This window comes from Puma concolor, chromosome D2, assembly GCF_028749965.1.
Source record: "Puma concolor isolate L17-30 chromosome D2, mPumCon1.1.hap2, whole genome shotgun sequence".
Taxonomy (NCBI): Eukaryota; Metazoa; Chordata; class Mammalia; order Carnivora; family Felidae; genus Puma; species Puma concolor.
The window spans coordinates 63,052,238-63,079,978 of record NC_141677.1 but is presented as its reverse complement, the minus strand read 5'-3'; the positions used below and the strand labels follow the sequence as shown (position 1 = coordinate 63,079,978).

Sequence of the window (27,741 nt, the reverse complement as noted above, 5' to 3'; positions counted from 1 at the left end):
AAGGTCTCACATTTAGATACTGACATTATCTCCAATGTGAGTAGAGTCCCAATATCGTGTGTGTGTGTTAGTAGATCACTCACCAAGTGTAAGTAAACATTTAAAATATACCACAATGTAGTCCCGCTCTCGGTATTGCGTTTTTTATTTGTTCATTTAATATATCAGGAAAAAACCCCGTGCCCCCCAAACCAGTCCCAACGTCTTGGTGGTCCTGACTCATCGTCCTACCACTAACGGGAGACGGCTTGAAAGGGAGACTTGGAGGATGGGGTTCGGGCAGCAGGAATTGCAGAGCCAGCTCCCAGGCCTCAGAGATTTGGGCTGCGCGCTCCAGCGGAAGCCCATGGAGAACGCGCGGATGGAGGGACCAGAGCACTGCCTGAGCCAAACACGCTAGGCAGGCTCGCCACCTGCTGAGAGATTGGGGCGGGGCCCCGTTGGAATGAGGCGGGGCCGCGGTCGGGGCGGGGCGGAGCCCTGGCGAAACTCCGGCAGTCGAGAGGGAAGGCTCAGGTGGGGAGAGGTGGGTGGGTGGAAAGTCGGGAGATGTGTCCTGCCCCCGCGCCTGCTAAGAAGACCTGGGCCTGGCGCTTCTGCGCTGGGCGGGGCTTTGGCGCCCGAGGCCTTCGAGCGCCCGGAAGGGCCGGGCCTGCGCGCTCCTCAGGGCAGGGGGCCGGGGGCCAGCGTCGCGACACGGCGGGAGGGGCTTGGAGCGGGTCTGCTTTTCGTTTCCGTTTTCCTCCCTTCCTCAGTGTATCCCCGAACCGGAAGGTGTAGGGGCAGGGCGACGCACAGATCCACCCCTTCTGACCCCCCTGGTGTTTGGCCACGTGGGCGCCCATTCCTCTTGGACCCCGCCCATTAAAGCGGTTTCAGGGTACGCCTGTATGGATAGCTCCCCGAAGTGAAAAGTTAGCGTTTAGCCGTTTTGAAGTTGGTACTTCGGGGGAAGGAGAAATACTCCCGTGGGGCAGAGGAGATTCCAGAGAGAGAACCATAATGAACGTACAGGCCCTCACCCAAGGAGCGCCTCTTTCCTCTAGGCCCCTGGCTTGGACAGGCCCCGGACCCCTGGGTTTATTTATCCCTACCGGAGTCCTGGATGCCCGCCCGGGAGCAGCTTCGGGGCCATGCCAATTTCACCCACTTTAAACGCTTTGCATCCTGATTTTTTCTGTCTCCTATCTAGATCGATTCAGTGACGCAGAGCCTTTCAGGGTTGGCTGGAAGCCAAAGCCCAGCCTCCCGATGGAGTCTGAATCCAGCAGACCTGAAGAGGAGACCCCTTCCCTCTTGTGGGGTTTGGATCCTGTGTTTCTAGCCTTTGCAAAACTCTACATCAGGGATATCCTGGACTTGAAGGAGTCCTGCCAGGTACCAGGTATGTGGCTGGTGGGCCTGGAGGATGCCCTGTGCTGCACCTGCACCCCAGCCTTCTTCAAAGCTGCAGAATGCTAGGGGCTTAGCGGCTTTCAGGAGAGCCTTGCCTCCTGCAGACTGGGAAAATGACCTAGCGTGGACTCTCAAATTAGTTCATTTCTATGCAAGTTAAAAAGTCTAAATCTCAATTTTATTTCTTAAAATAAATGCTTGGGGAAGTAACCTTTGTACTGAGGAATGTTTTTGTCTGCAGTTGAGATCTCTCATATTATAACAGGCTCAGTAGTTTTTCTTTGGGACAGCTCTTGGTGGAAAGCTCACTGGACCAGGCATCTCTAGGCTTTGTTCTCTTTCTCAACTGCGCCTCTTAACTGGCCTGGGCATGTGACTCACCTGTAAAGGTTAGGTGTCTTCTTTGTAAAAATAGGGATTAACCAGGCCTGACTTTCTTGTGGGGTTTTGTTTTGTTTTCACTTAATCAGAACCAAGTTGTATAAACTCCTTGAGAGGAAAGATGTGATCTGCTTTATACACCTATGTAATTACAGTGCTTAAAACAGTGCCAGGAATGTAGTGGTCCCTCAAAGAAATAGTAATTGGGGCAAAAAAAGTATTAAAAATGTAAAGTTAAAGAAATCACTTTTTTTAAAGTGGTAGAATAAAGATAGGTTCTTCATACCTAAGACATAACAAATATAATTTGAGGTAGATTTAAATAATGCACTTAGCTGTGCATGGGTCTTCACATGTTTACTATGTTATATGAGAAGTTTGGTTAAACTCTTTGCTGTTTTGAACAAATAGCAAGCTGTGAGTCAGAAATAGTCAAGAATCTCAAGTATGTACAGTTCTAATGAGAGGATGTTTTGTGTGTTTCCAGTTCTATGTACAAATATATTTGGATGGCCTTATTTTAAAGCCTTTTGTGCATATTTTTCACCACACCTTGGTTTCCTATTATTGTTGGAGATTGTCTGTTTTTTGTTTTTTGTTTTTCCTTGGAAGGCAGCCGTCCTCCCCCACAGTTGTCCATTTTCCAGAACAGGCCGGTATTCTTCATAGCTCAACTCAGGAAGAAAGCAATTTCACACCAAATGCCAGCCTTGCATTTGAAAGAAAGGTCTTCTGTAGATGCTCAAGGAAATATCAGGGCATGCTAGGGGCTTAACGCTTCTTGTGGCTGAAGGACTTTACGATGTATTAACAACAAACCAAGGAAAACTGATCCTGATGGTCTTTGCTATGTCACTGGTAATACTGTTCCAGATGTGATTTTGTTGCCAGGTGGACTGGGGAAACCCCCCCTCACCACTCCCCCGGGCCCTGTGCCTTCACCCAGTCCTTCCCAGGGATGTTGCCAGAGGCTCTTTGTCTCCTAGCAAGGAAGAATTCAAGGAGAGACCAAACACATGGTTGAGCAGTGCAAGTGGGAAAGTTTATTAAAGTGAGATGTGAGAACAGGCTAACTCAGTGGAGAGCTGTGCCTGGGGTTTTGGGTTTGTGTCTTGTATTGACAGTTGTTAGGGGGTGGAAAATTTATTACTTTGGGAGGGATATTTTTGTGAGCAGGGTTTCATGCCTTTTCTCCCTTACTTGATCAGGGTTTCTGGCCTTCTTTGCCTGGGGTCTGTCTGTTTTGATCCAGCTTCTGGTGGCTTTGGTTTTGGAGTGTTGCCGCGGACCGGTATCTAAATTTCCTGATAGCTGGCCTCCAGGCATCCTGTTAAAAACCGAACTAACTGCCTACTCTTGTTTTTAAAATGAAACTTCATGGTTGAAGCAGACACCAACCATAATTTCACAAGAGTAGTACTCTCTAGATTATACTGTAGGGCCCTAAGGGTGGGAAATTCCCCTAGTCTAGTCTAGGTTTTTACTTCTGTGTTGTTTTTGGTTTGGTTTGAGGATGGGGGTTGTCCATGCCTGAAAGAACAACCGTGTGATCGGAGAGGGCTGGGATTTCCAGCTGGGTGACATCAGCCCAACCCCTTGGGAAGGGAGAGGGGCTGGAGATTGAGTTGTTGTGTGGCCAAGGATTGAGTCTTGCCTGCATACTGAAACTCGAGTAAAAACTCTGGACACTGAGGCTCAGGTGAATTTTCCTGGTTGGTAATCATACATTGATTTATCGGGAGGGTGATGTGTTCTGTGGATATGGAAGCTTTGTGCTTGGACCTTCCCAGACCTTGTCCTATGCCTCTCTTTATTTAGATAGTCCTAATTTGTACCCTTTACTAAGAAACTACAGTCATAGGTCTAGCACCTTCCTGAGTTGTGTGCCATTCTAGCAGATTATCAAAGCTGAGTGAGTTACAGGAACCCCTAATTTGTAGTGCTTTGGTCAGAAGTGTGGGTGGCCTGAGAACCCCCAAATTTAGGGTCAGTGACTGAAGAAAGAGCAGTCTTGTGGGAGACTGTGACCTTGACTTGAAATTTGACCTTATTCTGCTTATTTGCCATCAGAATTGCCTTGTAAAATGGTTGCAAAATGTCAACTCTGTGAATTTAGGGTTAAACTAATACAAAATGTTAAGAAAAAAATGTTACAAAGTTTGTGGTGGTGGTGGTGGTGTTTATAGGTTTTGGGGTCTTTTTTGCTGCATCTTTTTTTTTATAGCATAAAGAAATTGTCTTTATTATTCTAAATATCCATGTCAGACTTTAATAATGGGATATAGTGAATGTTGCTTAAATCAAAATACAGTACTTATATTATCTAATTCTTGAGGGTCCAATGAAGTGGAAATAGTGTATTCATAAGAATTATACTAAAAATAGCATCTTATCGGGCACCTGGATGGCTCAGTCAGTTGAACATCTGATCTTGATTTTAGCTCAGGTCAGGATCCCAGGGTCATGGGATTGAGCCCTGCTGAGCTTAAGATTGTCTCGCGCTCTCTCCTTGTGCCCCCACCCCCCCTTTCTAAAATAAAATTAAAAATTAATAACAGATAGTATCTTAGGTATTTGAATGCATTCATACATCAATTAAATAACAGCAGTTAGACTAAAAAGAGGTAAATCAAATATATTTTTAAAAGAGAGAAAACAGACAACTGTCTTGCTGGAGTGGTGGCTGTTTGGGGGTTGGCTACTGTGAAAGCTGAATCAAGCCTGCCTGTGTGATTCCAGATCCCTGAACCCTCCTGGCTTGACCCTCCTCCTTCCTGCAGCCCTGATGATCCAGATGATTCCCCCTGATATGTTTGTGCCTCCTTGGGCTGCATGTGGAACAAAGGCAGCAGGAGCAGAAACACTTGGGGTTGCAGCCTAAACTCCACATAAGCCAGTATCCGTCGTCTTGGTTATTTTCTTTTCTTGGCTTACTGAGCTTTCTTTCGGTCAGCAGAGCTGCCATCCAACTTTTATTGAGCCCTTTTGTCCTAGAAGAGAATCTTGTTTTGATAGAAGGAAGTTCTCTCCCAATTCTTTTCCATGTCTTCTGCCATCTTCTTGTAGGTTGTGCTTCTGATATGTGGTGCTCATGATTCCATACACTCTGGGAAGTGTCTTCTCTGTTTCCAAGCAGCGTGTTTCCTCCTCAGTTGATTTTCTCTGAGTGTTTTGATTCAACCCATGTGTTATTTTCTTTTAAATTGGTTCTCTGTTGTTCTGTGATGCTTTTAAGATGTTTATTGCGTCAATCACTTAAGATTGGAAGGATTGTTTGCACCTTGGAGTGACTAGGTCTGTCCTTGAAGGTGACCATTGTCAGTCTAGGAGATAAAAGTTTAGGGGTCTCTCTTTCCTGTGCTTTCTTGAGAAAGTCTGTTGTGTCCTCAAGTGAAGACCTGTTCAGATTTTTATTGAGTGGCGCAGCATAGTTTGCAACACTGGAGGATTAGCCTCCATCACAGGTGACTTGAAGACTTCCCTGGCTTGTGTCATTAGTCCAGTCTTGTTACCACCTTTTTTGTATGTTTCAGCGTAGGCAGAATACATTTTGGTTAGCTCTTTTCCCACTCTTAAAGTGTGTCAGCTCTTTACTATAAAAACCACCATAGCAGCACATACCAGGGTGTCCAGGGAAACCCACAGAGGCCTGGGACTGTCTCAGGCTTTCAGACATCACCAGTGAAGCACCCCATAGTGGCTCTAGGACCAGCTGGAAAGATATTTCAGGGACAGACAGTGGATCCTCCAATGGGTCCAGAGGTCTCCACAGTTCTGCCTCCTCCTATTTTGTGGTCCTGGGGCCACAACTGACACATGGATTCCTGTGGAGTGTGCTGTCTCTAATGCAAACCAATCCCAGGACAGACCATCTTTGAGCTGGGATAGGGGAAGACCAGTCACGTTCAGAGAACGGTTCCAACCTGGCTCTGCTCAGGACACAGATAGAAAGTGCTATTACCTGTACAATGCATTTGGGGAAGCAGAAAGTGCTGGCTGCAGCCAGAGAGCAGCCTGGAGTTCAAGCCACTCTAAGCCCCACCTGGCTCTGCAGCAAACCAAAGGAGGCCATGCCGTAGCTCTTCTCTGCACACAAGCATGTCAGGGCACGGTGTTGGGGTGCGCTCCAGGACAGGACTCCATGCCCATATCCATAGGTGAGGCTCATTCTCCTGATTTAAACTTTCTTCTGCCACAGGAAGTCTGAGCTTGCCTGCAGAGGTCCTGCAGGGCTCTCCCTCCTCTGAGCTTGCCCTTTGTGTTTGGTCAGTGCAGGCAGGCAGGGGCAGAGGCCCCAAAGGTCTCACCAAAGGTGGTAACTAAGGGGCCTAGATATCAATCGTAAGAACTCAGGAGAAGTTGATTGTAAGTATCCTGCACTTGAAATGTCGTGGATTTTCTGTGGAACCAGTTTGTCCCCATTCAACCCAAGTGTCCCTGGAAGGGGGTGACTCTCCTTGGGAATGACACAGTGACTCGGGCTCTTTCCCTTGTGTAGCCTTGCCATTTCAGCTCATGGCCCCCATTTGTTGCCCTGGGCATGGTCTCTAATCCACTAAGTCATCTTGAGAAGGATGCTCTGCCAGGGAGAGGGCCTTCTTTTGGCTAAATTTGCCACCATGTTTTCCTTCCAACCACATCTCACCCTTCTAGGATCTCTAGCTGATTGAGGCTTAGAGCCTCCTTGTCCATCCTCTGGGACTCTCCATGAGTATCTCATCCCCAGCCCCTTTATCCACATGGGAAACGAGAGCTGTCAGTGGATGCCAGTCTGGAGGTTTTGAAGGGCTTCAGGGTTTGGGCCGTCCTGCTGCCCAGCCCTATAGGTGTGGAGAAGAGAGGCTCTGTCCAGGCTTGGTGGGGAGGGAGGAGGTGGTCAGATGCCTACATTGGTGAATGTTTCTTTGTTTACAATTAATATCTTTATCTATCTATCTATCTATTTATTTATTTATTTATTTTTAAAAATTTGTTTTTTAATCTTTATTTTTGAGAGAGAGAGGGAGACACATAATCTGGAGCAGGCTCCAGGCTCTGAGCTGTCAGCACAGAGCCCGATGTGGGGCTTGAACCCACGAACTGCGAGATCATGACCTGAGCCGAAGTCGGACATCTAACTGACTGAGCCACCCGGGCGCCCCTCATATCTTTATTTTAAAAGGAAATGGCCATTTAAATGTTTATAGCCTCTTTCTAAAACTAAAGAATTCAGCCATCATGGTGGGAAAAAGGACAAGCTGGAGGTTTTAGTTTGGATTTCGTTAGCTGTAGGAGACACATGCACATGCCAGTAGCTTAAGCCAGAATAGGGAGTTAGGTTAGGATGTTGGGGGTGCGCAGACAGGAAGCTCTGCAGGAGCCAGGACAGCTCTGGGACCTTGGGTGGGAATCAGGGACTCAATGCAGCCAGGAGTCCCTCTACAACCCTTCCAGAGTCCACAAAAGGCCTCCAGGTGTTAGCGTATGATTTGTCTTCTCAGGTCTCTCCTCTGGCAGGAAGCTGCCCGTTGGCATCTGTTCTCTGGGTTTTGAAAACAGTTTTAAGAAGAGAAGTTTTTGAATTATAATCTGGCCCCAAAGGCAGCATTTTGTAACCTGATTATCTTCTCTTTGAAAAAGAAAGTGGGGGTGGACGCCTGGGTGGCTCAGTCAGTTAAATGTCAGACTTTGGCTCAGGTCATGATCTCACGGTTTGCGAGTTCGAGCCCCACTTGGGCTCTGTGCTGACAGCTCAGAGTCTGGAGCCTGCTTTGGATTCTGTGTCTCCCTCTTTCTCTGCCCCTCCCCCCCGTCTCAAATATAAATAAACATTAAAAATATTTAAAAAAATAAAAAGCTGCTGCTAATTCATATAAATGATGACTGGCTGCCTAGAAAAGCTCAAGTAAAAAAGCCAAAGAAGCCTTTCTTGTGATTTCCTCTCTTTTCCTTTATAGCCTCTCCAAATAGATTTGGTCTCATAATATACTGTTTTCAGGCCCCTTGTGAGAGGTCCACAAGGATGCACATTTCATTTTCACAAGTGGAAAGAAGATTAACCAGATCTAGTTGGGCAACATTGGTTTTCTCTTTTCTACATTTGTACAGGCTTCAGTAAAGCCAAACTTTCTACTTAGAACCCTTAAGGAAAAGACATTTGAATTTCTTGGGGCTTGCCATTTGTCAAGGGTTGATTTTTTTTTTTTTTTTTTAATTTCAGGAGTATTTTTTTACAATGGGCATCCAATAAAACAGGTGGAGATCTTGGGAACTGTAATTGGAAGAAGAGAAAAGGATACTTTCTACAGCTATGGAGGTAAGAACAATTGTGCCCAACACTGAGTTTATGTGAAAGGACCCCACTTAGTGGAACACTGAATATCAAGCAACCCTAGCCTTTCAGAGCAGCTGGGGACTCTCACAGAGCCCATGCACTTGTCCTTTATTAGGAGCCCCTTGGGGCCACTGACATGGACCAAGTGTAAAGTGATGCAAAAAGTAAGAATGACACTGATGCATACTTTCACGTGACAGCTGATGGGGAGTTTGGAGGTGGAAGAATTAAAATATGACAGTCTAGGATCTCTGGATGATCAAGGTTAGATACCTGATACCTGAGAGCATAGCTATAAATGGCAAAGGATGGTAACAAATGTTTATATTGGTATCTTTAAAAATAAAAAAGGCCAGATTAATGTTAAAATAGACTCTTTAAGAAGATAAGTATAAAAATAATAAGATTTGTATCCAGAACAGTATTTTTTTTAATGTTTTATTTTTTGAAAGAGAGATCGTAAGCAGGGGAGGGGCAGAGGGAGAGTGGGGGGTCAAATGATCCGAAGCAGGCCCTGTGATGACAGGCTGACAGCAGCAAGCCCGATGTGGGGCTCAAATTCATGAACCTTGAGATCATGACCTGGGCTGAAGTTGGATGCTCAACTGACTGAGCCACCCAGGTGCCCCCAGAACAGTATTTTTAAAAAGTCTCTTGGGGAGGTGCCTGGCTGGCTCAGTCGATGGAGCATGTGACTCTTGATTTCGGGGTTGTGGGTTCAAGCCCCATGTTGGGCATGGAAATTACTTGAAAATAAATCTTTTCTTAATAAAAGCCTTTTGGTACTCAGGGGTGAATATCTGTTACCATAAAATTTCCCTCCCCTCATGATGTTGGAAACCAAATGAAGGATTTCTGTAGTTTGGACAGCAGCAATTAGTGTCGTGGGTCTTGATTTTTTTTCATTGAGTTTAATGTAAGCATTTACATCTGTTGCCTTGTGCAACTCTCAGAGTCTCTGCAGCTAGGAGGCCAACCTAGATATTTAGTGGGAAGCTTAACTTCGGATTCCAAATCTTTGCTGTAATTGACGTTGTTGCTTTCTGGTGTGCTGCCTTGGATTTGTGTTCCTGCTCTCCTTGTGGAGAGACAGAAGGCAGTTGAACAAGTTGACTGCCACCATTTCACTGGCAGTCTGTGTATGGTAGCTAATGTATAGATACAATATCATTGCCTTTCTTCAACAGGTATTCATTTCCCTGAATGTGACAGTCTCCTGCTTATAAAATAACATGTGAGAGATGAGTTTCCTTATGCCCTCTGCTTTTGCCCAGCATATATATATATATTTTAAACTTTAAAATAGATCGTCTTGTCAGGCATCCCCATATTGGATCTCTTCTCTCCTTTATTTTACCAAAGGTATTCGTTCTGTTTTTCTCCAGACAATTCAACAAATATCCACCAATTTCCTACAGCATACTCAGCTGTGGGCAAGTACATTTTCTGTAGTATAATGAAGTACTACCTCTCCAAATATCAGTGATGAAATGGTAGTTTCAGTTTACAAAGCACTTTCACGTACATGGTGTTATTCTCCCCCTAATCGTTTGAAATAGTAAGGACAGACGTTCTTTCCGTTTTGGAGATGAGAAAAATAAGGTCCAGTCATTTGCTCAGGGTTCCACTGATGGAGATTTATAGATCCAATCTATTTACTGACTCCAGTGAGCCATATATCTCCATATAACTCAATTTGATTTTTCTCTCCCCCATCAGCTCACCCTCCCCCCAAAAACCAACTTCATCTGCTTTTTTTGTTTTTGTTTTTGCTGGGTACAACATGCTTTATTGTTAGGATAGGTTGGGCTTCCCAAGCTCCTCCCCTTCTCATGGGGTCTGGGATGGAAACTATGTAGAGGTCTGGAGTTTAAAACAAGATGAAGGTGATATGTTTGACTCTTCCCCAGTAAACAGTTTCTTTAGAATGAATGTTGCAAGAACAGGACCCATCTGTGGGCTATGGGAAAATGAAAAGCATCTGAGGGTTGAGGTAACTGAGAGTAGAAATGCTTTTGTGACTTTAACTCTTGTGAGGCCTGTTTGAGGGAGAGCTGCACCCTCCCTGCTGTCCTAGGGCCATCTTGGCTTTTGGGCCACCTGCCAGGCGGCCACTCCCTGCTGTACTGGGTCCTGCTCCACCTGACTCACTACAGGCCTGTGCTGGGGGTGTTTCCTGCTGTCGCTGACTCATTCCACTGCTGAAACAAAAGGCCAGCGACCCAGGCGAATGGGGGAGCACGTTGTGCAGCACTGCAAGGGGGCTCCCCTACCAGGGCATTCCAGCAGCCAGACCTTACACTGCCGGGGAGCAGCACCCTCCAGGAGAGGTTACAAACCAGAAGGTCAGAGGGTTTGGTGGCAGTGCCCAGAGCACTTGGCAGTAGTTTAAGTTCAGACCAAGAGTCCTGGAGAGGCTGCAGTCAGTGTCCTCACACCTCCTAGAACAAATGTTCATGTGCTAATATTTTTTACACTACATGATAAACCAAGATTTGTCACTGGCCAGAGAAGTAGTGTGCCTAGAGGTGTCAAACAATTTTTTAATTCAGAATTTCCTTATTGATTTATTTTAAGATGATATTCATTATAAAATAAAATTTCAAATTAGACTAAATTTTACTGAAGTACATTAAAGTCATGTAAAACCCTATAAGTAAGATGAAAACAATGTCAATGTTTGGTGAACATCCTTCCTAATAGTTTTACATGTTCCTAATATTGGAGAAATATATATATGTCTTATTTCCTTGAGCTGTTATGCATATTCCTCTCTCAATATTTCTGAAATGAGGCTTACAGTGAGCATGTACGTTCAACGTGGAGTCCCTTTCCTATGCTCCAAAAGAAACTGCTATTATCATTTTAAAGTCTTAAAATAATTTCTGTCAAGGTACACTGTTTAACATTTTATGTGAATTAGATTATATATGAGATTTCTTGGGGCTCTTGGGTGGCTCAGTTAGTTGTGCATCTGCGACTCTTGATTTCAGCTTATGTCCTGATCTCAGGGTTTCATGAGTTTGAGCCCCACATCAGGCTCATGCTGGCTGCACAGAACCTGCTTGGGATTCTCTCTCCCTCTCTGCCCCTCCCCCTATTGTGTTCTATCTCTCACAAAATAATAAATAAACTTAAAAAAATATTATATAAGATTTCTTTGCTAAAATGAGGCATGGATATCTTTTAACAGCAGTGAACATAAATCTTCATTATAACTTTTTACCTCCATATGCTATGCCATTGTAATTCATTAAAAAAAATTTTTTTTTTAATGTTTTTTCATTTTTGAGAGAGAGAGTGCAAGCCGGGGAGAGGCAGAGAGAGAGAAGGAGACACAGATTCCGAAGCAGGCTCCAGGCTCTGAGCTCCCAGCACAGAACCCCACCTAAGCTGCCAGGGCAGAACCCAATGAGGGGCCTGAACCCACAAACTGTGAGATCATGACCTGAGCGAAGTTGGTCGCTCAACTGACTGAGCCACCCAACTTCCAGTATTATAAACAATGTTGCAACAAACGGCCTTATACAAGATGTATAAATCTGGGTACTTACTCTGTTTTTCTCCCCAGGATAAATTTCCAGAAGTAATCACTAAGTCAGAGGATATATACATTTAAAAATTCAACTGGTTTCCTAACTTGCTCTTTAGAAATTTGATATGAATTTACACTTCCACTAACAGAATGTGAGGGTATATCAGTATTTAAAAACAATTTTTTTTAATTTACATCCAAATTAGTTAGCATATAGTGCAACAATGATTTCAGGAGTAGATTCCTTAATGCCCCTTACCCATTTAGCCCATCCCCCCTTCTACAACCCCTCCAGTAACCCTCTGTTTGTTCTCCATATTTAAGAGTCTCTTATGTTTTGTTCCTCTCCCTGTTTTTATATTATTTTTGCTTCCCTTCCCTTATGTTCATCCATTCTGTGTCTTAAAGTCCTCATATGAGCGAAGTCATATGATGTTTATCTTTCTCTGACTTACTAATTTTGCTTAGCAGCATAATACCTTCTAGTTCCATCCACGTAGTTGCAAATGGCAAGATTTCATTCTTTTTGATTGCCGAGTAATACTCCATAGTATATATATACCACATCTTCTTTATCCACTCATCCATCGATGGACATTTGGGCTCTTTCCATACTTTGGCTATTGTTGATAGTGCTGCTATAAACATTGGGGTGCATGTGTTTCTTTGAAACAGCAAGGGTATCAGTATTTTTTAATATTTGTTATTCTAGTAATTGAGACATTATGTTTGTTCTTTTTCTGGTAACTAATGAATTTAGTGTACTGACACATTTATTGGCCATTTTTATATCTTCTGTGAATTGCATATTCTTTTTTTTTGCCATTTTTTCTCTGGTGGTCTTGTTCTTTATTCATTTGTATGAGCTCCTTATATATTAAGACACTAGCCCTATCATTTGGAAAATTGCTGTACAGTATTAATTATTAGTTGGTCATATATATCAGACCTTTAAAAATGAGTTCTGATTTTCAGGTTTGCTTAAAGAATTCCCCCACCAACTATAAGCACAAAGTTCAAAAGTATTTACCCATATTTTCTTCTCATCATTTTAAGTTCACCTGTTTTACATTTAATAAAATCCATCCAGAATTTATTTTCATATAAGAAGTATTCTTGGCTTCTGCTTTCAACACAGATTTAAACCAGCAATAAAAAAATTTGCATTATGTTCTATATTACATGGGCTTTTATAACAGCCTTGCTGGTGATTTTCTAGAAAATCATTAAGCCCACTGATCTCTTTTCTGAGTTTTTCAGAAATTAGACGAAGAGGAAACACCTGTCATCCCATAGCCAGCATTTCCAGTTTCTCTGCAGTTATAAATTCAAGTGCAGTGGGAATTCTGTGTGTGTGTGTGTGTGTGTGTGTGTGTGTGTGTGTGTGTGTGTGTGTGTGTTTCATTAAGGATAAAATAAGCCAAAATTATTTATGTGAACAAGATAGAATTATTTGCCATTATGAAAATAAAACTTTGCCCTTCTGCAATATACTTGGCTTTCCTTACATCCCCTGCAGTGTTAAGGACTGGGCAGAAGTTTGTTCACAAAGAGAAGTCCATGTCAGAATATTTGGGGTGGTCTGTCTTGGTAAATCATAGAGCTCATGAGAGAGCAAATGGTGAGAGAAGAAGGCTACCCTCTAAGTGCCTCTCACCACAGACCATGTCAGCGCTGCCTTGTTTCACCGTGGGAGAGCAAGGCCGCTTTTGCATGTTGCGTTCATTGAGATTTTTGTACTTAACTTCCTGAGGACCCCATTTTTAGGAGAGGTGTGGTCAAGAATCAGCAGTACCCTTGGAGCACCTGAGTGGCTCAATTGGTTAAGCGTCCAACTACGGCTCAGCTCATGATCTCACTGTTCCTGGGTTCAAGCCCTACATCAGGCTATGCACTGTTGGCACAGAGCCCGCTTGGGATTCTGTGTCTCCTTCTCTCTGCCCCTCCCACCGCTTGTGTGCACGTGTTCTCTTTCTCTCTCTCTCTCTTTCTCTCTCCCTCTCTCTCAAAATAAATAAACTTAAAATCATTAATCATCAGTACCCTTGAGGCAGGGGAAGTGAAATGTTGACTACATCCTGTTAGGATCGTGTTTTACATCAGCATGTGCAGACAAGCAGTTTTAACTCCTTGGCATACTGTGAGAGGTTACTTCTAAAAATAGAAGGAGGGGCACCTGGGTGGCTCAGTCGGTTAAGCGTCCGACTTCGGCTCAGGTGATGATCTCGCTGTTCGTGGGTTCGAGCCCCACATTGGGCTCTGTGCTGACAGCTCAGAGCCTGGAGCCTGCGTCAGAATCTGTGTCTCCCTCTCACTCTGCCCCTCCCCTGTTCATGCTCTGTCTCTCTCTGTCTCTGAAAAATAAATAAATATTTTAAAAAGTTTTTTTTTAAGTAGGAGAGTTTTATAAGGGTTTGACCAAGCAGGCTATTGAAAAATGTCATTTTTTGGTATGGCAAAATCCAGTGTTGGTGTACTGATTCACTAGCAGTGCCCAGATCTCTCTTCTACCGTTTTATGCTTCTCTTGCAGTGGATGACAGCACTGGAGTTATAAACTGCATCTGCTGGAAAAAGTCGAACAATACCGAGTCTTCCTCAGGTACTTTTATGTGACACACTGGTTTACTTTTCAGCTAACCAATGGTTTTTACTCAAGGTGGTTCATCACAACAGCTGTAGGGTTAAATTTTCACATTTATCCGCTGGTGAATTCTGTTGATCAGCTCGAAGCACTGTGCCCGGAGCTCTGGCTACTGTGCAGACTAATATCCTAGAAGAGCTAGTTGTGTTTGTTTCTCCCTTCTCTTTAGTGCTCACTTCCTCCTGAGCCTGCAGGAGTGTGACGTGGCTGCTGGGAATTCCAGCGTTTCATTTTTACCGTGGCAGCTATTACGTGAGTCGAGATGTTTTAGCTTATTTGCCAGTCAGGTCAGAACCCCCTTGCTCCAGGCATATCCCTTAACCAAAGAAGATTTTGAAGACTTTTCCTCGTACATGATTGCCACTAACTCTGTGCTGCCATGACCAGATTTTCTGAAATCTCAAATATACCAGGAATTCTAACGTTGATGAGAAGGTAAGATAGAATTCCTTTGAAGTTAGCTCAATTATATAAACTGAAAAGAAACTTTAAAATCATATATTGAACACATTGACTGTAACTGAAATACCATTTGGAATTCCTTGAGTATATTTTAATAGTTCTTACTTGTTTTTTAAGTTAAGTTTATAATATCAAAAAATGGTAGGCAGAACTGATGATCATTTTTGGTTCTAGAGGAGCTACAGAAACTGGGACCTTGTTTTTCTGTTTTATAACATACACGGCATGGTGCCGTATACAGTGGGGTTATCACTAAATATTGCCTGCTATAACATCTAACTTCTGGCATCTGTCTCCTTCAGTGATGCGTGGTGCCTTTCCTCTTTGCCGTCACCTGTCCAAATCTCAGCTTCCTAGTTTGACTGTCCCAACCAGTGGAATGCTCCTTTGCTTAACTTTCTGACATATTTACGTTTGGAATATGGCCATCAGTTTCATATAACTTCAGTATTCCATTTCCTAATTTGGGAACATCTTAACCATTGGCACTAATTTGCTTAGGAAGCTTTGTAGATATGGGGCGCCTGGGTGGCTCAGTTGGTTGAGTGTCCAGCTTTGGCTCAAGTCATGATCTCACGGTTTGTGGGTTCAAGCCCCACATCAGACTCCCTGCTGTCAATGCAGAGCCCACTTTGGATCCTCTGTCCACCCCCCTCTGTGCCCCTCCCCTGCTCGTGCTCTCTGTCTCTCAAAGATAAATAAAAACATTCCAAAAAAAAAGAGGAAGCTTTGTAGATAAAAGTTAAAAGAGACAACAGGTTTTTATGCAGCTGCCTCACAGGCAAGAAGTAAACCTATAAGACAATCAGATATTTGAATTTGCATATATGTCTAGGGTATTAAAATCACTTGCGGGTTTATGGTTTTTGTGTTGTCAGAATCTCGTTTCAGACTATGGAGCGGCAGACTTTTTCTGTACAGAGTCAGCTAGTAAATGTTTTCTGCTTTGTGGGCCATGTGCTTTGAACCTCAACTATTCAATACTGCCATTGTAACTCAGAAGCAGCCATACACAGTACATAGGTGAATGGGCATGGTTGGGTTCCAATAAAAGTTTATTTACAGAAACAAGTTGTGGGTGGATTTTGCCCATGGCTTGTAGCTTGTAGACTCCTGTTTTGGACATTGTTTTAATTTTCAAAATCAACTCTTTTTTTAAAGAATGATACAGGAATATTATATAACTCCTATATAGTAATTTTTTAAGATAGAATGGCTACTGAGTGAAATTTTTAAAATATTTCTAAGTAGATGAATAGATGAACAGTCACAGCAGGTAGCCTTAATTGGAAATTTCTTTGAGGATAAAAACAAGAGGGTATGAGTACAAGGAAAAAAACCTGGAAATTATTCTCGTCGCGTTATATATGAAGAGATATTTTTCAGTTGTTCTGGACTAGCCCCTTCTCTCCTTTTCATTTAATTGCCCTCAGTTTAAAAGCTTTCCCCTGGAAAGTGGCCAATGAAGACTAATTTTTTTAAACAAAATTTAGCCTGAGTCAAAATCGTGTTCCAGCCCGTTAAGGTATATAAGAATATGATATTAACTCCTATAAATGTCCTGTTGAGTGCACCATTTGGACTTAACTTTGGAGATAAGTTAAGAAAGCTTGGCCTTGATACTAGAATTTTAGAGGGGGTTTATCTTCCAGGATGGAATAGGCTTTTTAAAATGAAATTCTGTCAGGCTCCAGCCGTCTCATTACATTCACTAAATTACAGAGCGTGAGCCCTTTCAGAAATTCGGCCCACCATTGAAATGAACGCTGGGCCTCATTCTCAGACCAGCCGTTAGTCTGATTATTTCAGCAGTGCTGCATGAAGCATTTGTTATCAAGTGTTTTAAATTCAGTTGAAGCAGAAGAGGGCTTGAGAAATAGGAACACAGATGGAATAACCTTTTAAAAAGTAATACTTGGGGTATTTTCTGAAGAAACCCAGTAAGCTAAGTAACATTAATGCTGATTGCGTCTAGATTCCTAGGTATTGGTTACTGGATACACAAAGTGCTCTGTGCTCTAGAGGTTGCCGTTTCCCTTGGTAGAGTCAATGTGCTACAAGAAAAGTAATGCCTTTGCTCTTTACAAAGCCACAGTTCTCTAAGTTGTATTAGATTAAAAAGCAGAAAATGTGATCACCAGGCTAAAAGAGAGATTTGTTCACTCATTATAGGACCGTTAATATATGACAGAGCTAAAATAAGACAACAGCAGGAAAGACGTCAGCATTTAGCAAATGTTATTGGTTCAGATAGAGGAAAATATTTTCAAAAGAGGTAACTGCGACCCCTGTCTTTCAGCTTACATGGCATAAGGAGATGAAGTTATATATTTATTGCGTGAACATGGGGGTATATATGTTAAGCTCTCCTAAGTCCCTAGCTGTTAAAGCACCAAACACTATCATCAGTGACAATGGGATAGGCTAAAGATCTTTTCACACCTTTATGAAGGAAAATAAAGTCAAATAAGCATAGAAAAGCAGTGGAATGCGGAGGGGTGGATATAATCAGCACACTGATAAAGCTTCCCCCCCAGTTTTTCAGAAGTTAACATAAAGTATACAAAAGACATGAATAATATATTGAATGTATAAGATGATTTCTGTACATAAAGAAATACGAGTAGATCATCTTATATATATACATATATATATAAATCTTATATATATATATAAGTAGATCATCTTATATATATACATACATACATATACATATGCATCTTATATATATACATATATATATATATATATGTATATATATATATAAAATAGCCTGTCTGGCAGTTTATTTTTTTTTTTTTATTTTTTAAATTTTATTTATTTATTTATTTATTTTTAAATATATGAAATTTATTGCCAAATTGGTTTCCATACAACACCCAGTGCTCATCCCAAAAAGTCTGGCAGTTTAAAAGCAAAATGAAATATCATGGAACCACGTATTTTTTTAAGGTAGTAAACATCCAAACAAGTGAAGCCAGAATAGGAGCTACAAATGTGCTTGCGTGCTGGTGACACCTTGTAAAAAGAGAATGGTTTGTTTTTTTCTGGCAAACATTCTGACAATATGTAATGAACTTAAACCTGTTTTTACTTTCCTATCCAGTAATTCCCAATAAGACGCCAAAGAAAACAGTATAATTTTGTCTAGAGGACTTAATTGTTCATTTTTACAAATAGTTGACATTTATAGAATATTTCCTGTGGATCTGAAATTGTGCTAAGCTCATGATGGAAGGGTTAACTTAGATCATATATAACAACTCTGTATATGAGGTGGACTCCATTGTTATCCCCATTTCATAGTTGAGGAAACTGAGGCACAGTGAGGTTAAGCAGCCTGCCCAAGGTCCCACAGCTAGTTAAGAAATGAACTGAGATTTCAGCCAGGTCTGTCTGACTCCATTACCCAAGTGTTGACCTCTAGGTCCCATCCAGTGCTAGCGATAAAAAAAAAACAAAATAAAAAATTATACAAGGGAAGGGAGAATGAAATATTCAATGAGACTAAACGAACTGTGGCATATTAACGTGACAGAATGCTTGATTATAATTTAAAATGCTAGAGTTGTGTGGATTCTGTGGATATGTGTGAATTTAAACTTATGCCAGGCAGAAAATGAGAACACAGAATTGTTCACACACACTAGCTGTAACTGGGAAATGTGAGTATACTTAGGAGAAGGCAGCAGAGAATAAAGAATAGCAGGAAGGCACTAGAGTCAGAGACTCCTGGAGTTAAAACTCCAGCTTGGTTGCTAACTAGTTGTTTTACTTTGGGCAAGTTGCTTGACCTCTGTGGCTCTGTTTCTTCATCTATAAAATGGGGCTAATAATAAATAGGTATAGTTGTGAGGATTAGATGTGCTAATCCATTGTAAAGTTCTTAGAATAGCACCTACAGTACCCAAATATTCATGGCTATGCTTATTATTTAACTCTTACAATTTGAAATTAAACTTAAGTGATAGAAAGTATTTAGAATTGAATGTGCATTGGGTTCTTTTCACCATGCAGTTGTATGAGAGAGACAGAGAGAGAGAGAGATTACCCCAGTTACCCAACAAAGATGAGAGGTAAGAGTGAGAGATTGGGGTGTTGAGCACCTAGGTGGGAAATCAGCCTGAGGCACATTTGCCTTCCCCATAAACAGAACTGCAAATGAAGACTCGTGGGCCCTATGCCTTCTATGCCAGACTTGTCTTCCTGCACGCACACTTTAAATTTTTTTTTGATGTTTATTTTTGAGGGGGGGGAGGGGCAGAGAGAAGAAGGAGAGACAGAATCCAAAGAAGACTCCAAGCTCCAAACTGTCAGCACAGAGCCCGACACATGGCTCAAATTCACAAATGGCAAGATCATGACCTGAGCCGAAGTCAGATGCTTCGGCTGAGGCACCCCAGTCTGCAAGCACGCTTTAAGGAGTTTAGAGCTGTTGCCACCAAGCCCAGCTGAACTCATACAGAATTCAGCTCAGGACCGTGTAGAGCCCTTTGACTGCACTGGCGATGCAGGGGTAGGAGTGAGAACGGAGCCACGCCAGTACTCACCCACTTGGATTTATCAGGCCTTCTAGACTCCCTTCCTTCCACCCTATTTCTGAATAATTACAACTTACGCCTTCTATTCAGCAGAGGACTTCAGAAGGTTACATAGATTTTGTGCGGTAGAGCAACTAATCAGAAATAGAATGAATAGATATGTTGGTCTTTCCCCAAAACTACCTCACAAATGTGGTGGAGTGATTGTGTTATGCATTTGTCTCTTTTCTTCTAGCCCTATTAACGACAGGTGGTCCAACTATAGGGGAGCTGAACTTAACCTCACAGCTTAAGAAGCTGCAAGAGACCATTGAGCAGAGAACAAAGATAGAAATTGGGGACATTATCCAAATCAGAGGTTATATCCACACATACAGAGAAGAACGAGAAATTCGTGTCACTACTTATTGTAAGCTCAAGTAATTTCTGCCACATTGGTTGTTATTCTGGGTGTGTGTCCAGTAAACTGTGGGTTAGCTACTAAACTCTGGATTAGCTAAAAGTCAAACTCCTAAAAAGTTCAGATTAAAAAATGTAACTCTGGGAAATTATATTTCATAACATGCTTTCTTTACAAAAGCAGCATTTCTTAACTTTATTTTGAAGAGAGGTAACTACAAATTGGGGAAGAAAATAAATGATTTATTATATATGTCTGGCAAATTGATTTGGGTAATATAATAAAGTACTTTGAAGTTCTAAGTGTCAATCCATTTAGGGCAGAGTGTTCATATTCCTTAAAATGATGGAGATTTCTGAAACACCATTGAGTCCATTAACTTTGAAGGAAAACAGCTGATGAGAAATATGATCGTCCCACATCCTCTAAGTGATACCCTTTGCAGTGCTCTGGTTGATTTTGGTTTGGAAATCCCAAGGCTAGCCCCTGTTGTCTGCCATTGAAACAGATGAGTGAAAAAGCAAACATACTTTCCCTGGTTCTAGTCTGCTCCTGGCCAAGCCTGGGATGCTTAGTGCATTGCATGCCCTCTCGAAGGATAAGGGGGAATCGTTTAGTGCATCTAGAATGTATGCTCCCTGGGCACACATAGGGAAGGAGATCCCCTGGGCACCTAGCAACAATTTGGACATGGGAAAGACCTGATCTCATTATAATTTCTCTGGCATATTTTCCCCCATGGCTTGTTAGATAAAGTGGATGATCCAGTGTGCAACATACAAATTGCAAGGATGCTTGAGCTGCCCAGTATCTACAGGAAAGTTTATGACCAGCCTTTCCAGAGCCCAGCCCTAGAGCAAGAAAGGTAAGCTGTGGCCTTTTCACTGCTAGAGATGTGACAATGGCAATAAGGCCAAGCAGTGGGACCCCAGATGCTGGGGTGGGTCTGGGTTCAAATCCTGAACCATCTGCTTACTCACTGAGGGTCTCTGGGCAAGTCTGCTTACTCGCTATATGCCTTAATTTTCGTATCTGCAAAGTGAAGATAATAATAGTACACATATTCTAAGGTGGTTGTGAGAAAATGTACGTGTAATCAGAGTCCCAGAAGGAGGACAGGGAGCAGAGAAAATGTATTTGAAGAAATAACTGATGAAGTTTTTCCAAGTATTCAGAAAACTGTAAAGCTCAATGAGCGCCAAGGTAGGAAACCTAAAGAAAGCTGCAATGAAACATCACAATCCGAACGCTACTCTGTGGGGGCGCCTGGGTGGCTCAGTTGGTTGAGCGTCCGACTTCAGCTCCGGTCATGATCTCATGGTTCGTGAGTTCGAGCCCCGTGTCAGGCTCTATGCTGACAGCTCAGAGCCTGGAGCATGCTTCAGATTCTCTGTCTCCCCCTCGCTCTGCCCCTCCCCCACTCACATTCTGTCTCTCTTTCTCTCAAAAATAAATAAACATTAAAAAAATTTTTTTAAAAAGAATACTGTGGCACATTATAACAAAAAACTATAAAAAAATGAAACCCATCATTCCCAACCAGGAATGATTTTACTCTTTTGTGCAGGGGTGAAAAAGAGCCAGGAGGAGCAAGGATATATTCATACCCATTAGTGTGTGCATCCAAGAACCCTGAGGGGAGCCAGAAAACTAGGAACAGTGGCCGCCTAAGGGTGGGAACTGAAACAGGATAAATAGGAGACTTTCACTGTGTACCCTTTAATTTTTTTCATGCGTGTATATTACATTTAAAAAACCCTTACATAAAAAAAAAAAAACAACAAAAAACTGGGCACCTTAGTGGCTCAGTTGGTTAAATGTCCATCTGACTCTTGGTTTTAGCTCTGGTTGTGATCTAACGGTTCATGAATTCGAGTCTCGTGTCAGGCTCTGCATTGGCAGCATGGAGCCCTGCTTGGGATTCTCTCTCTCTGTCTCTCTCTCTCCCTCCCTCCCTCCCCCTCCCCCTTCCTCTCTCTTGCCCCACCCTCACTTGTGATCTCTCTCTCTCAAAATAAATAAATAAAACTTAAAAAAAAAACCAACCCAAACTGCAGACCCGTAAAAAGTAAAAAGTGAAAGTTTCCTCATTTTCCTGTCTGCCGCAGTACCATTGTCTGGAGGTTACCGCTGTGCATAGGTTGATGTGTATCCTTTTAAACTTTCTTCTTATGTGCATATACAAGCATGAATATTCACTCATATATTTTATGGGTTCTCACTTGCTTTTTTATAAAAATGGGACTGTACCTATATTATATATGCTATTTGGCAGATTGACATTTTTTTTAAAAATCTCATGAATATCATAGTTCCTGTAGTCCTGCCTGATCCTTTTAAATTTTTTTTTTTTTTCCTCAACGTTTTTATTTATTTTTGGGACAGAGAGAGACAGAGCATGAACGGGGGAGGGGCAGAGAGAGAGGGAGACACAGAATCGGAAACAGGCTCCAGGCTCCGAGCCACCAGCCCAGAGCCCGACGCGGGGCTCGAACTCACGGACCGCGAGATCATGACCTGGCTGAAGTCGGACGCTTAACCGACTGCGCCACCCAGGCGCCCCATGCCTGATCCTTTTAAACAACCACACAGTGCTCACTGCATGAATTGCCCTTTATGTCAAAAACAAGCATTATTATTGAATAGACCAATTACCAGTAACAAATTTGAATCAGTAATCAAAAACTCCCAACAAACAGAAGTGTATGACCAGATGGATTCACAGGTGAATTCTACCAAACATTTAAGAAAGCGTTAATACCTGTTCTCCTCAAACTATGCCAGAGAACAGAAGAGGAAGGAAAGCTTCCAAATATATCCTATGAGGCCAGCATTACTCTGACACCAAAACCAGACACACTACAAAAAACTACTGGCCTATATCTGTGATGAACATACATACAACAATCCTCAACAAAATATTAGCAAACTCGGGGCACTTGAATGGTTCAGTCAATTAAGCAAGCATCCGATTCTTGATTTTGGCTCAGGTCATGATCTCATGGTTTATGAGTTCAAGCCCCACATTGGGCTCCACACTGACAGTGCAGAGCCTGCTTGAGATTCTCTCTCTCCCTCTCTCTCTGCCCCTCACCTGCTTGCTTGCTCTCTCTCTCAAAAATAAATAAATGAACTTAAAAAAAACTAACAAACTGCACTTAACAGTACATTAAAAGGATCATTCGACCATGATCATGTGGGATTGATTCTGGGAATGCAAGGATAGTTTAATATTCACAGGTCAATCAACATGACACATCAACAAAGGATAAAAATCACATAATCATCTCAGTAGATGTAGAAAAAGCATTTGGCAAAATTCAACATCCATTCATGATAAAAACTCTCAACAACACTTTGAGACGGAACATAGCATAGTAAAGGCCACACATGAAAAACCCACAGCTAACATCAGTGGAAAATCGAGTTTCTCCTCTAACATCAGGAACAGGAACAAAGAAGTCCACTGTTGCCACATTTATTCAACATAGTATTAAAAGTTCTAGCCACAGCAGTCAAACAAGAAAAAAAAAAAGGCATCCAAATTGGTATGGTAAGGAAAAAGTTAAACTGTCACTATTTGCAGATGACATGATACTATACATAGAAAATTTTAAAGATTCCACCAAAACAAATTATTAGAACTGATAAATGAATTCAGTAAAGTTGCAGTATGCACAATTAATACACAGAAATTTGTTGTATTTTTATACACTAATAACAAAGTAGCAGAAAGAAAAATTAAGAAAACAGTTCCATTTTCAATTGCACCAAAAAGAATAAAATACCTAGGAATAAACTTAACCAAGGAGGTGAAAGACCTGTACTCTGGAAACTATAAAACTTTGATGAAAGAAATTGAAGCTGAAACAAATGAAAAGATATTCCATGCTCATGGATTGGAAGAATTAATATTGTTAATAATGTCTCTACTACCCAAAGCAATCTACAGATTCAACACATTCCCTATAAAAATGCTAACAGCATTTTTCAAAGAACACATAATCTTAGAATTTGTACTGAACCACTAAAGACCCCAAGTAGCCAAAGCAACATTGAGAAAAAAAGAGCAAAGCTTAAGGTAACACAATCCCAGATTCCAAGATACACTACAAAGCTATAGTAATCAAAAGAGTATGATACTGACACAAAAATAGACACATAGATCAGTGAAACAGAATAAAGAGCCCAGGAATAAATCCATGTTTCTATCCTCAATTAATCTATAACAAAGGAGGCAAGAATATACAATGGGGAAGAGTTTAAAAATAAAAAAATTAAGGGGGCGCCTGGGTGGCGCAGTCGGTTAAGCGTCCGACTTCAGCCAGGTCACGATCTCGCGGTCCGTGAGTTCGAGCCCCGCGTCGGGCTCTGGGCTGATGGCTCAGAGCCTGGAGCCTGTTTCCGATTCTGTGTCTCCCTCTCTCTCTGCCCCTCCCCCGTTCATGCTCTGTCTCTCTCTGTCCCAAAAAAAATAAAATAAAACGTTGAAAAAAAAAAATTAAAAATAAATAAATAAATAAATAAAAATAAAAAAATTAAAAACAGACATACCATATGAGCCAGTAATTCCACTATTGGATATTTACCCAAAGAAAAGAAAAACACTAATTAAAAAAGACATAAGCACTCCTATGTTTATGGCAGCATTATTTATAGTAGCCAAGATATGAAAGCAACCTAAGTGTCCTTCACAGGGGGGATGGACAAAATGGGTGAAGAAAAGTAGGAGATACAGGCTTTGGGTTACAGAAGAAGTCACGAGGATAAAAGATACAGCATAGGGAATATAGTCAGTGGTATTGTAATAGCATTATATGGGGACAGATGGTAGCCACACTTGTGAATGTAGCATAGCATAGACTTGGTCATTGCTATGTTGTACACCTTAAATTCATATAGCATCTTGGTCAGCTATACTTCAATCAACCACTAAAACAAACATCGTATAACGTTGCATTTCCTAGCTGGGTTTCTATTTTATGCACACCAAAAAGAAACAAAGGTGATAGTTCTCTGCAAGGCTTTTAAAAACTTTCCCCTAGCAGCAATCCAGGTGCCCTGGACCTTGCCAATCTCACATGTTTGCTGAGTGAAAAAGCCAAAGAATTCCTCGTGGAGAACAAAGTACAAACCTTTTACCGGCAGGAATTGGAAACTGTGGAATCTCTGCTGTCCCTGGCCAGTCAGCCTGTGACTCACAGCTCCTGCTCTGAGCAGGTAAGTGCAGCATGCCCATGTGAGAATTCAAGTCCCCTGTCCCATGTCTGCAGCTGAAGGGTGTGGGGGAACATGACTGCGGCATTAAGACTCAGAGGGTAGGGGAGCATTTACTGTCGGGGTGGCTCATTCGGTTAAGCGTCCAACTCTTGATTTCAGGTCACGGCATGACCTCAAGGTTCATGGGTTTGAGCCCCAGGTTGGCTCTGCACTGACAACGTGGGGCCTGCTTGGGATTCTCTCTCCCACTCTCTCTCTGCCCCTCCCCTACTCACATGTGCACATGTGCTCTCTCTCTCTCTCTCTCTCTCTTTCTTGCTCTTTCTCTCTCAAAATAAATAGTTAAAAAAAAAAAAAGATTCACAGGGTAAATGCAGAGAACAGAGGTTATGGTTCTATTCAATGTTTTTTTTTAATTTTTAAAAAATTTTTATTTATTTTTGAGAGAGACAGAGACAGAATTTGAGTGGATTAGGGACAGAGAGAGAGGGAGACACAGAAACAGAAGCAGGTTCCAGGCTCTGAGCTGTCAGCACAGAGCCCGACACGGGGCTTGAATTCATGAGCTGTGATATCGTGACCTGAGCCGAAGTCAGACGCTCAACTGACTGACCCACCCAGGCGCCCCTATTCAGTGTTTCTGTTCTGGAACAGAACAGAACTTGAAATGAGAATATGCACCTGCCCTTTTACCCTCCTCACTTAATCTCAGTCAACTTAATCTTTAGGTAGGAAAAAACAAAAAGTCTAAGGTTCATAGTACTTAGATCTTTGTATTCACTGAGATGGATTTAATCTAAGCAGGAGCCAAATGAGGGGGAAATAAATGAGAAGAGGTAATTATCTTTCCAAGATTATTTATTGATCAGCAGGATGATTCTCGAACTGAACAAAGGTTTTTAATGACTTGTTCTCTCTTCATCAAAACAAGGTTAACCTGTCATGTTTTGAGAGTTTGAATAAAGACCCAAGTTGTATTCAGTCTAGTTTATAAGTAAAAATTTCTAGGAACACGCCAGAAATTTCCTACTCCTCCAGGAAAGAGCTGTCCCTTTTTTTCAGGTGAACTTAAGTTGTTTGGTGTTTACTTATTCACTTGGAAATGCTATTACTTGAAACTTTTGTTTTAGGCTCCCTTTCATTGCAATTCTTGGGTTTTTTATTGTTGTAACACAATTTATATTTACTAATTTTATTGATTCTACCAGGAAATGTCACCTTCTTATCTTCCCTATTTGCTCTGATAGCCACCTACTTCCTTACTATGTTATCACCCTGTTTTCATATCTCAGGATCTCACTGGTATTTATTTGTGCACCTGCCTATTCCTCGGCCAGAATTTAAATTCTGTAAGTGTGGAGGTCTTGCCTCTCTTGTTCTTTGCTCTCTAGAACCATAGCCTAGAATAGGGCTGCCATAAAGTAAGTTCTTTTTTTTTTATTTAATTTTTTTAATGTTTATTTATTTTGAGAGAGAGAGCACGAGCAGGGTAGGGGCAGAGAGAGAGAGAGAGAGAGGAGAGAAAGAAACCCAAGCAGGCTCCACACTGTCAGTGCAGAGCCTGATGTGGGACTCAAACTCACAAACCATGAGACCTGAGCCAAAATCAAGAGTTGGATGCTTTACCTAGACTGAGCCACCCAGGTGTCCTATAAAGTAAGTTCTTAATGATCATGTGTTGGTTGAAGGAAAGAATAGTTTTTTAAAAATTTAAATGGTCCCTGGAGTGCCTGGTGTCTCAGTCAGTTGAGCGTCTGACTCGTGATTTGGGCTCAGGTCATGATCCCAGGGTCATAGGATCAAGCCTCGTGTTGGGCTCCGTGCTGAGTGTGGAACCTGCTTAAGATTCTTTCTTGCTCTCCTTCTGCCCCTCTCTCCCCTGCTCAGGCACACTCTCTCTCTCTCTCTCAAATAAAATTTTTAAAAAAATTTAAATAGTCCCTGAAAGTATCTAGTTAAAAGTAAGTTTCCTTCCCATCCTCCCTCCTACCCCCTTTCTCCAGAGATAAGTATCATTACTAGTCTCATGAATATTCTTCCAGTGACAGTCTGTGCATTTGTTAACTAGAAGTAGTTCTATCCCCTTTTTTTTACACAACTGGTGGCATGCTAAACACTAATCTGTACCTAGCTTTCCATGTCTAGCATGTCTTACAGATCCTTTCCTAGCCATATATATAGATTTGCCACTATAATAATCTTTTGTTACATGTACCATAATTCATTTAACCATTCTCTCCATTTCTGGCATGGAAGTTTTCCGATCTTTTGCCATCCCAACAGGGCTGCCTTGAATAGCTCTGATAGGTAACATAAGTTATTCCTTGTGATTCTGGTGGAACAGGTAACAGGTCCTCATCTTGACCTCCGAGGCATGACCACTGCTTCTCAGTTTCGTTCGTGAACCTAATTATCTCTTCCTGGCACCTGGCTGTGTGCCCGGTGACCCACAATTTCATTCGCAGAGATGAGGTATTGTGTTTCAGGAAACAGCCAGGTGGAGAGGGTCAGGACTGGCCACTTTGTTCTGTGCCACTGTTGCTTCTAAGCAGTTGGGGCTGTCCAGCTGTCTGCAGACAGCAAGATTAACCTTCTTCCCATTTGGTCATTTAGAGGAGGCTCCCTGCCAAGTCAGCCTCCTAGCACTTTTGACCACTCTGTTGGCATGTTCTGAAGGAAACTTTGAAGCCGAGCAAAGACCACATTCTTCCCATGAACCCACTCTTCTGTAGAGAGACTTGAGGATTCTCTGAGGGCTCCTCCATTCAAAACAACCGTGGGGAACTTTTGGCATGATATCTTTTTGAAAATGCTTAGAGCAGAAACTTGTGTCTGCCCAGTCATGTATGTT

General features: G+C 42.0%; 1 protein-coding gene across 10 annotated transcripts in view; it reads left to right on the top strand.

Moving 5' to 3' along the window:
• The first annotated feature begins 506 nt into the window (after positions 1 to 506).
• Positions 507 to 27,741, top strand: part of STN1 (STN1 subunit of CST complex) — a 67,440-nt gene continuing 40,205 nt past the window's right edge. For 3 of the 10 annotated variants that reach the window (XM_086680789.1, XM_086680790.1, XM_086680784.1), the window contains exons 1-7: positions 726 to 880; positions 1,193 to 1,384; positions 7,976 to 8,071; positions 14,157 to 14,225; positions 19,506 to 19,679; positions 20,421 to 20,535; positions 24,716 to 24,890. In XM_086680789.1, the coding sequence (XP_086536915.1) occupies positions 1,252 to 1,384; positions 7,976 to 8,071; positions 14,157 to 14,225; positions 19,506 to 19,679; positions 20,421 to 20,535; positions 24,716 to 24,890 (762 nt within the window). In that variant the 5' untranslated portion in view covers positions 726 to 880; positions 1,193 to 1,251. The other 7 variants (XM_086680786.1, XM_086680793.1, XM_086680787.1 and 4 more) reach the window with 7 other exon arrangements.